Source organism: Lactuca virosa, chromosome 3, assembly GCF_052849685.1.
Source record: "Lactuca virosa cultivar CGN04683 chromosome 3, Lactuca_virosa_CGN04683_v6, whole genome shotgun sequence".
Lineage (NCBI taxonomy): Eukaryota > Viridiplantae > Streptophyta > Magnoliopsida > Asterales > Asteraceae > Lactuca > Lactuca virosa.
In genome coordinates, this window is record NC_136428.1 from 22,837,204 (window position 1) to 22,848,532 (window position 11,329).

At 39.6% G+C, this 11,329-nt stretch overlaps 1 protein-coding gene across 1 annotated transcript; it reads right to left on the reverse strand.

Annotated features, from left to right (window-relative positions):
• Positions 1 to 7,653: 7,653 nt before the first annotated feature.
• On the reverse strand, positions 7,654 to 9,160 carry LOC145165341 (RING-H2 finger protein ATL22-like). The gene is made up of 3 exons (XM_079084059.1): positions 8,836 to 9,160; positions 8,343 to 8,742; positions 7,654 to 8,175 (listed from the first exon to the last, which is right to left on the reverse strand). The coding sequence occupies exons 1-3, from the start codon at positions 9,088 to 9,090 to the stop codon at positions 7,760 to 7,762; spliced, it is 1,071 nt and encodes a 356-aa protein (XP_078940185.1). The 5' UTR covers positions 9,091 to 9,160; the 3' UTR covers positions 7,654 to 7,759.
• Between the last annotated feature and the right edge of the window lie 2,169 nt (positions 9,161 to 11,329).

The following is an 11,329-nucleotide window of genomic DNA, read 5'->3' on the forward strand; positions in this document are numbered from 1 at the left end:
CTCCAAATGTGATTTCTGGCTGCGGGAAGTGCAGTTTTTGGGGCATGTCATCAATCAAGAGGGTATTTCGGTTGACCCAGCTAAGGTGATGGCTAGGCACGGGGTGCCGGTGTCAGTGGTTTCGGATAGGGATGTTCGGTTTACATCTAGATTTTGTAAAAAGTTCCACGAGAAACTGGGTACACAGCTACACTTCAGTACATCATATCACCCTCAGACTGACGGTCAGAGTGAGAGGACGATCCAGACATTGGAGGACATGTTGCGGGCATGCATGCTGGACTTTGGAGGAAGTTGGGATACGTACCTCCCACTGGCAGAGTTCTCATACAATAACAGTTATCATGCCAGTATCGATCGAGCTCCATTCGAGATGTTATACGGTCGGAGGTGCAGGACCCCAGTGTGCTGGGACGAGGTTGGTCATCGTGTGATGGGAAGCACGGAGGTGGTACTCAAGACCACCGGGTTAATTCAGCAGGTGCGCGACCGGTTGCAGGTCGCGCAGAGCCGTCAAAAGAGTTATGCTGATCGACGACGATCCGATCTGGAGTTTCAGGTGGGGGATTTTGTTTTGCTGAAGGTGTCACCCTGGAAAGGGATTATCAGGTTTCGTAAGAGAGGTAAGTTGGGGCCTCGATTTATAGACCCGTTCAGGATCATATCCCGAGTGGGTAAGGTAGCCTATCGTTTAGAGCTTCCAGAGGAGCGTAGTCAGATTCACAACACCTTCCACGTGTCTCAGCTTCGGAAGTGTGTTGCTGACGAGTCCGCGGTTATATCCTTGGACGATATTCAGGTGGATGGGGGCCTGAATTATGTCGAGAGGCCGGTTGCCATTCTAGACAGGAAGATGAAGGGACTTCGGAACAAGGAAGTAAAGTTTGTAAATGTGCAATGGCAGCACCGAAGGGGCTCCGAATGGACTTGGGAGCCAGAAGAGGAGATACAGGAGCATTACCCCGAACTGTTTTCAGCTGCAGACTTCGAGGATGAAGTCTAGTTCAAGTGGGGGAGAGTTGTAACATCCAAAATTCTGGTATGTCTTGAAACCCTAAGAAATGATAATTTTTGCATAATTGGTCCCTTAAGTACGTTAGGCGTACTTAAGTGTACGCTTAGCGTACCACATGGAAGTGGTCGCAGAGGAATCAGGGTACGCCGGGCGTACCTTGAGTTACGTGGGGCGTACGCGCCAGGGACGCAAAACCCTAATTTTACGGACTTGAGGCCTATTTAAACAAATTTACGTCCCTTGGACTAAACCCTAGAGAGCCTCCACAGCCTTAGAACGTCCATATACTCCTGGAAACCTTGTGAGATCATTCTTAGGCCTTAAAGAGTGCATTTGTGGCCTTTTTGTGTGTATTTCAAGAAGAAGGGGTGGTCAAGCAAGCTTGGATCAAGTGGGTGCTTCAAGATCCTGCACCAAAAGCATCTAGCAAAGCTTCTGGAGGTAAAAAGCTTGCATCTTTCCTTTCTAATCTTTAGATCTAGCTAGGGTTTTGGTGGTTTGTCCCTTTTATGAACTTTGGACCTCTTTTGTTGAGTTAAGCCTTCACTTTTGATATGAAAGTCAGATCTGAGGTCCCCTAGTCATTTAGAAGTATAAAAATGGAAGCTTGATAAGAGATTTAACCTCATGCTTGGGTAAAAGACCTTGGAAAGGTCTTAATGGAGTGGTTGGGTGTGTATGAGACATGCAAGGGCATAAAGTTGCCAACTTTATGCCTTAGGACATCTTTTCAAACTTAGATCTAGCTTTTGGACGTGAGGGATTCGAGCATTAAGCACTTAATGGGAAAAGTGCTTAATACGGTTGTACGTTGGGCGTAACTGTCTGTACGCAGCGCGTAGTCGCTAGACCTTCAGTACGCTGCGCGTACCAGGGAGGTACGTTGGGCGTACGCAGCTCAGTTGGGCCCTAAGCTGTTTTGGGCCTTTGGGCCTCATTTGGCTATTGAGCTTGATTGGATTCTATAAGATTGAGGCCTTTTCATCTGTTTGGGCCGAGGACTTATTGGTTGGGCCTTATTGGGCCAAGGGGCCCATTAAGGATATTGGACTTGGATTTTGGGGCCCATTTGCAAGAAAAGGGTAATTGGGCCTTGGGGGTCGAGTTTGAAGGTTGGGCCTTTCCTTGGGTAATTTAAGGTCTTATCATTGATTATATATTATTGTTATTATTCAGCTTGGGAGGTTGCGGATTATTGGGAGGTCAGTATTTGTATTCATCGGACGGAGGTGAGTCTTCTCACCATACCTATGGGTCTACGGCACCAAGGACGGCCCATTATGTGATCATGTTATGTGTGTGTTATTCATTTATGAATTGATATGTTATGTGATATTATGTTGGTATGTAAGACCCCGGGGGGAGCACGTGGCATTGGATATAAGACCATGTGGGGTAGCCCATGGCAGTCCTAGGTAAAGACCATGTGGGGTAGCCCATGACATTGGATGTAAGGCCATGTGGGGTAGCCCATGGCGGTCTTAGGTAAAGACCATGTGGGGTAGCCCATGGCATTCTTGCTGAATCATATTGCATAGTTTCTGTGGCATGTTTATAGGTTATTTAGCTATCAGGATATGTGTATGTGAATGTGTGTGGTATGCTCTGGGAAACTTAATAAGCATTTCGCTTACAGGTTGTTGATTTGTTTCAGGTACTTCTGAGCCTAAGGGCAAGGGCAAGGCGTGATGACGTGGCGTGCACTCTATCTCTCTTTTTGATGTGTTTGGGACCCTATGATGTTTTAAAAAGGAAAAACAATGATGTAATGAATGTTGATTTGAAAACAAATGTTTTGGGATTTTATGGTTTATGAGATTGGTTTTGGTTAACTAAAAATGAAAATTTTCTTGGTAAAATTGGGTCGTTACATTTCAATTATTGTACATTTGTATCCGGTGGATAATGGTCCAATTGAAGAGACACATATTGATTAATACAATGTCGTGGATTAATATTTTTGCGGTGGTAACCAATTTAGAAGCGGAAGATGCTTCGGTAGTATAAGAGGGAAAACTCTCTTGAGAACCAATCTAATGATAGATGTAGCAATAATATTGTAACACCCTGTTTCGAATCGTTTCATAATTCGGGACCGTAAACCGAAGATCACGTATCATAAGGCTTTGGGCCTTGCGGGAGAGAGAGATTTAGGCCCATTTGGATGTGGGTAATGTAGATTAGGTAAAATAGAAAGTTCGGTTGGTGCTTTGGAGCCCATGGGTATTACCGCAAAGTGATAGTTTGGGCCTTTTATGAATTTTGGATTTAAGTTCGGGAAGTTTTAAGTCAAATGAGAGTTGATAGGATTGTAGAGCTTCTCGTTACCTTTCTGTGGATATAAGGATCGTCGAAAACGGAGTTGGAACGAAGATATGACTGTTTGAAGTTAAGAAGGTTTTGGGGCTAAGTCTAGTACGTTGGGCATACCTGGAGTACGCTGGGCGTACTAGGCATACATGGAGTATGCTGGGCGTACTAAGCATTCATGGAGTACGATGGGCGTACCTGGAGTACGCTGGGCGTATGCGATCAGTGCCCAAACCCTATTTTCGTGGTTTGAGCCCTATTTAAGCTCATTAACATCCCAAAACCCATTCCATTCTTAGCCTCCACCTCTCCAACACCCTCCCTTGAAATCCTAACCCTAGTTTGAGCCTTGTGAGCAAAAAGAAGGTGTTTCTAAGTGTTTTGGAGTGTTCTTGGTGCATCTTGGAGAAGAAGAAGCTCATTGGAGAAGTGTTGGTTGCATTGGAGCTTATAGATCCAGAATTTGTTCACCTTGATCTTTCTTCTAGAGGTATAAAGTTTGAATCTTGATGATGCATTTGATAGATCTAGCTCCTCTTGGGTGTTATGAGCTTTTGGTCACTTTAGTGCGTAAAGTTTAGATCTTGAAAGTTTGTGACCTTGTTATGGATAAAGTTGGAAACTTTATCTATCTAAACATCATATTAATTCAGATCTAAAAGCTTGAGACTTGGACTTAATGGGTTAAGTTGGAAAAGATGCACTTTTGGTCCCTTTGAGACTTGAAGACTGGATCTTGGTTGGTTGGACCATTCTAATGGCTAAATTTGTAGTTATTAGGAACCATAAAAATATCATCTTTATGGGTTTTGATGAATCATGCTTAAGTTGATGTTCATACTATGGGTTTAGATGGATAAAATCGGGTTTTTGGTCCCATTAAGACATGCAAAAGCATAAAGTTTAAAACTTTATGGCTTACTACATTTTAAGGAGCCTAGATCTGAAGTTGGACGTTATGTCTTAACTGATTAAGACCTCAAAAATGGAAGTTGGTCATCTGGGGCGTACACATATGTACGTTGCGCGTACGTGCCGAAGGTCCCGATGCTGCGAGGGTTTTGACTACGTCAGGCGTACTCCGAGGGTACGCTGAGCGTGCTCACTAGAGAGAAGACTTGGGCTTATTTCAAACTATTTTGGGAATTAGAGACTTTGGGCCCTTGTTGGGCCGTGAGTTTTTATGTGATGGGCTTTTAGACTCGGGCCCATTTTTGACATGGCATATCTTTTAGGCCTTAGGACTAATTGTATGTGGGCCTTGGTGGGTTAGGTCCAATAAGGCAAGGATTAAGTAGCTTTTCCCCTTAAATATAGGATTTAGGTTTTGGACCCCCGTGATGGGCTATTGACCTAATTTCTAATTAGGGTTTATTTTACTTGTGATTTAGAGTGAGAGGATTTTGCGAGTCGGCAACTTGGGTGTGATTTGATACCTTCAGTCTGAGGTGGGTTTCCTTCACTGTATTCGTGGGTCGAAGGCACCAATGCCGGCCCACTAGTTTATGATGTAGTATGATGATTGTCTTCGTGACAATTGTCAATTACGACTGTATTTGCTTGATGACTTTGTGATTCTTTTTTTAGGATATTATGTGGTAGCGGTTGAAATAGACCGAAGGGGATAGATCGAAGGGGTGAAATAGACTCGATACCGGTTGAAATAGACCAAAGGAGATTGCAAGCACCCAAATATGTTGGACAATATCCGGTTGAAATAGACCGAAGGGGATTGCAAGCACCCATATATGCTTGACTGTATCCGATTGAAATAGATCGAAGGGGATTGCAAGCACCCATATATGCTTGACTGTATCCAGTTGAAAATAGACCGAAGGGGATTGCAAGCACCCAGATATGCTTCACTGCATCCAGTTGAAATAGACCGAAGGGGATTGCAAGCACCCAGATATGCTTGATTGCATCCGGTTGAAATAGACCGAAAGGAATTGCAAGCACCTAGATATGTTTGACTGTATTTTTGTATGGTATGGGGTATTTTGAGGGAACTCGCTAAGCTTTGTGCTTACGATTTTCAGTTTATGTTCCAGGTATTTCCAGCTCGAAAGGGAAGGGTCCGGCCTGATCGCACTGCATCCACCTATGTTTTTCCGCATCACCTGATTTTGGGATTTTGTACTCTGATAATATTTTATTATGATATACTCTTGACTGTTTTGATATGATTATCGTATAATCGGAATGAATTTAAAAATGAAAATTTTATCTGAATTTTTGGGATGTTACAAATATTTATTTCTCCAGACGATCATCATAATTTTGGTGAATATATTAACAATAATTCACTCCACAAGTTTTTTAAGAAAACAAAAAGATAAAAACTTATAAAAATTAATGGTAAAATGTGATTTGTTTCATTATTTTATAATATTTTAATTATTTGTTCTTATTAAAATTTAAATTATATTACATTTTGTGATACATACAAGTAAAATTATTTAACCCCATCAGGGTGTTGAGGTGGTACATCGACCCCATCAAGAATAACATGTCACTTAGGACGGACGAAGCGGGCGCGGGGAACGGCAGCGGGAAGCTTCCCGCCCGGCGGAACACCGCACCGTCGGCGCGGGGAAGCATTGTGCTGGAAACGGAGAGGGGAGCCTCTCCCGCTTTCTCTCTCTTGCTGCGATTGGCTGAGATTTTTTTTTTTGAAAAAGAACCGTTAATCAACGGTAAAAATGTAATATTTTTTTTGCTGTAACGGCTAATTGTGGTTTTTTTTTTGTTTTTTTTATCCTTTTTCCACTCCTATAAATACATACATATAACATCAAACATCACACTACCTTCTATTCTCTCTACTTTATATCAACAAAAAAAATGAATCCCGACAAACAATGTTGCGTAGGTCGTTGTTGGTTTGTTTAATTTTTAGTTTGTGTGTGTGTGTTGTTTTCTAATTTTCTACTTTTTTAAATTTTAGGTTTAATGTAAGTTTTATTTTAATTAATGAAATGCTTTTTATTTTTAATTAAATTTTATGTTTAGTATTAATTTAAAAATTATAATTCATAACAAAAAAATTAATTTTATTTAATAATAATAAAAAAAATGAGGGAAGGGTTTCCCACCCATTCATTGGGTTTTAGGTGAGGGAAATGAAGATATGACCCAAAAAAAGTGAGGGAAGCTTTCCTCCCACTTCTTCCAGTCTTAAGGCAACATCCTGATTCTTGATCCTATTGTGATGGAGGCGTCGATGAGTTTTTTTTTTCCATGTTTTCCCTTTATTTATATCGTTGCCAATAGTCTAAAAAATAAAATTTAATTTTTTTTCTAGGTTTTTCTTTTACTTTCTATAAAATGAGTATATAACCAACAAGTGGTACGAAACAAACAAAAACACCCAACTCAAATGAGAATATGACATAGTCCGACAGGGGCGGATTTAGGGGGTCACCGGTGGCACCGACAACCCCTAACTTTTCTGGCCGCAGTGGAAAAAATTTTGAAATTTTTTAAAATTTTTATTTTTTCTACTATCGTGCAACCTCTAACTTTCCTGTGCACCCCCTAATGTGAAATCCTGCATCCGCCCCTGTCGTCAGATGCGCTTTGCGACGTTCGCCTCAACAATGAGGATGACCAAAGAACCTCAATGTCTGATTGGGAATAATAAACGAAAATGACTTCATCGTCAAGTTTATCGGGCTCCAGTGTGAACGAAAAAAACATATCAATTAGGGTAGATGTTAGAAAAAAAATTCTTCGCCTTATAGCCAACAAATGAAATTTGAAAAAGAAAAAATTATATAAAGGAAAGAAGCGCTCGAGGAATAAATCCGTGCAAAAACTTAAGCATGCGAAATTGAAGATTTTAAATTCATAATAGCGAACACATATCATCTAACTAAGGGCGTGTTCGGCAAAATTAGCTAGTAGCGGGTGGCTTGTTGCGTGTAGCGGGTAGCTTGTAGCTTGTAGCGTTTTGTTAAACGCTACATGAAGTAACATTTGAATTTGGAGCGTTTTGTTTAAACTAAACGCTAGAAGCTTGTAGTGCCGAACGAGACTTTTTGTTCAAAAATGAGCGTTTTGTCAAACGCTAGAAGCTAGAAGCTCCCAAACGCTCCGTACCGAACACGTCCTAATGCGAACCATCATTCGAGTGTCTCAAGCGTTTGAATGATAAAATAACAAAAGAATATTGTGATTGAATAATTATAATTATTATGTAAATTTGAAAATTTTACTTTAAATTAATAACTTTTTTTTAATTATTATTAATCTTATATTTATTTATATTTTTATTTACCAGGTGAAATTAATAATTATTTTTTGCATTTAAAATTAAGAAAAAAAGGTGAAAAAATAGAAGATTTGTATAACATGTTTTGAAGAAGGAAGAAGTGATATGAGGCTAATCTGACACTAAAATGTTAAAAATGAAAGACTAAGTACAACACAAGTCTAACCAAATATGAACTTTTGGGGTGAATTCCTACACATTGGACAAGTTGCATGCAATCGAAGCCACTCGTCTATGCATTCAACATGAAAATAATGATTACATTCGGGGATCGTCCTCAATGCCTCTCTAGGTTTGTAGTCCGCAAGACATATTGGGCATGCGTCATCTTCGGTAGGTAGTCTGCAACTCTCTCCGAGCACAGTCTTTGTGTAAGACTCGATTGTGGACAAATCTAAGCCTGTTGCGGATTGTGGGCGTGGCGAGATCGTGATTGAAAATATGTCAAGATTTTGGTGCCTACTTCTACCGTAGTCTCTTGCTTTGGTAGCTGTGTAGCACACAATCCCCAATATGCATATCAATATCGATATACCAATGCCTATGCTCAATCCATACTTAGCATTCCTTTGAATCCCTATATATGAATATAACAATTCGTAAGCAAGAATCCAAATACCATTGTCTGTTATGTTTAATACATATACTTGGCATATTTTCTCTTTATTTAATGCTCAACCCATATGTATACTAGAGTTTATAGTAAGTAGCAGGAGTCAAGAAGAATTGAAGAAGGTTACGTACCGACGGGAGAACCAAAGCAAGTAGTTTCTCCATTACCATTCCTGAGGCCACACATTCTACCTTCAATCTCACAGGGTCCACAAAACGGTGTAAACCACATCAACTCCAGTTCTTCCCTAATATTCCCGTACCACCGAATCGGAACAGAGATCGTCGCTATGTCCTTGCAATTTTCCGGCGTCTCTCCTTCAGGAATCAGTCCAGTCCGCACAGCGATCACGGAATGATTCCCGCTGTCCAGGCACGGTAGCGCCACCGCCGGAAACATGTAATTGGACTTCTGCAAAGAACAGTTGTAAAAGTTATAGCTTCTCACGCTGCTGAAATCGAAAGGCGTTCCAGTTAGACGGAAATCTCCGATTCGTTTAGGTCGGCAGAACTCAGGGTCAATGTAGATGATCTGCGAAGCAAGCATCATCAAAATTTTACATTTCATATATATTCTTCCAATGAAAACAACTAAAACATTCATGGATTGATAGTATATATATACCTGGGCACCGTATGAAATTTTGTTGACGATGTATGACCGGGAGGAGGTTAGGTGAAGAATTGTTCGATTCCGTTTATTGCATGAGAGATCGAAGCCAGGGAATCCGCAGTGGGATGGTTGTCGACCCCGGATGCGAAAAGGGAAACGTACCTGAGGTCCGGTGGGGCTGCAGGAAGTTGGAACGCAGTCATCGGCGCCGGAGATAGATTTGAACAAGAACAAATACAAGAAGAGCGGTAAAGTTATCTTCTCCATGTGGTCGCAGATGATGCATCATAAAGAAAATTCATACTGTTCACAATTTCTCACATTGATTAAACCATTTCTTCGCCCTTTAACAAATATAACTTACACAAATTGTCCCCTGAACTTTTGTTTCGATTCACTTTCGGCCCCTTAGTATCTGTTCTTTGATTATTATTATTATTATTATTAATTTATTTTTGAATTATAAATTGTAGTTTTCTAGAACTTGTATTCTCGATTAGCATTTTTTTCTACAAATGACAATGATAAAGAATTAAAGATTAAAGATAAAGAAAGAGGAAATCGAGGGAGAAAGGTATACAAAGAACATACATAATCATATACAACAATCTATTACAAGGATTCACTACAATAATATCTTTTTATTTTCGATTCTTTATACCACAAAACTTTACAATTTCTTTTACAAGATATGCAAATAACTTTCAGTTAGGTCTATAGATGGTGTTAGATGTTGGAGAAGGGTGTTAATTGCAAGTGATGCCTGTTAGGTGGGTATTTATGGTTGGTGGGTTGTAGGATAAGTATGTGGGGTGTACTATATGGGTGTTATATGTGGGATGTGGCTCACGAGTGGGTTTGTTTGTGTTTCATGTTTTGGTGGGTCACTTTAGAGAGTAGGGACGAGTTATAAATATTGTGTTATAATAAACTTGAATTTAAAGATAAACATTAAAACAAAGAGAAAAAATAACTATATAAAGTTAAGAGCATCCACAATGATAAGTTCAATGGAAGAGTTGAATGAGATGTCAAGTGTAATGGTCTATATAAAGTTAAGAGCATCCACAATGATAAGTTCAATGAAATAGTTGAATGAGATGTCAAGTGTATGTGTCATTCAATGGATGAAACTCTATGAGATGTCACATTGACATTCAATGAATTTGGAGTTTAATGGTCATTAAACTTTTCAATGGGAAAAAAGAAAGTTTTTAATTCTTAAAGTATATTTTGTAACATTCTATTGAACTTTGTAAAGTTCAATGCATTGTAAGAAAAAAATAATAGAATTGTATGAATTGTAGAAAGATGATGTGACAATCTATTAAACTCTATGAAATTCAATGCATTGCGAATGCCCTAAAACTAACAGATTTCCCGATTTAAGTTTTCAAAGAACACATGAACAACTAATCGACCACAAAAAAATCTGTGGAACTGATTAGTAATTAAAAACCCAAAAGTCAAAGGACTAAAATAGGTTGTCTCTTTTTCTTCCGAAATGAAAAACGAGATATTCACAAAAAGATCATAAATGTTGGAGGTGAACTCATTAGTTCTTGGTCCACCTACAGATTTCCAGCAGCTAATATATTGCAAGGTTGTAGTTCACTTTCATGCAAACAAAACAATTAAACTAAGGGTTCGTTTGTTTTTTTTTGGCAAAAAGACTTTTTGGGCACTTACATCTGCGGACAGTTAAATGTTTACTAAAAAAACCGTTTGTTTTCTGGAAGACAAAAGAACTCAAAAAGACTTCTTTATCACTTCTTGTACGAAGGCATAGAAAAATACTTTTGGTCCACTTCTTCTGCCACAGATACGGAAAAAGACTAAAGACATTTTACCACTTCCAAAACAAACACCATCTAAGTAATTCATCCATTATGCTTAATTATGTGTTCTAGTTCGTATGGAAGGTGAGGAATGCAGTCATCTTCAATAATTAAGGCTAGGTGCATGCCCCCGTTGAAACCATTGAAAGTAACGGATTAAATTCTACTCAACCTATAAACTTGGCTAAAACATAGAAAGTTCGTTACGTTAATGTAACGTCCATAAATTTTACGCAAAATTCAAACTTTTTCAACCATAAATAAAAGTCAAATAGTATTGTTTACAAAATGTTTTCAAATCAATATCCATCAGAGTGTCCCAAAATCATATCATAAGGATGAGGAGCGGTATGGTCACACCTTCGCCTTGCCACGATCTCCTGAAGTACCTGAAACAATAAACTAAAACTGTAAGCCCGAGGGCTTAGTGAGCTACCCCCAAGATACCAATACCACACTGACAATACCATATCAGTAACAACCAATCAATCAATCATGCATACTGGGCCATCGGCCTAACTGGTCCGCCCTACCGAGCCTACAATCTAACTGAATCTATTCATGCATATTGGGCCATCGGCCTAATTGGACCGCCCTACTGGGCCTACAGTCTATCTGATCGGACCGGGTACACGCAGCGGAAACACACTATCACACACTCACAAACG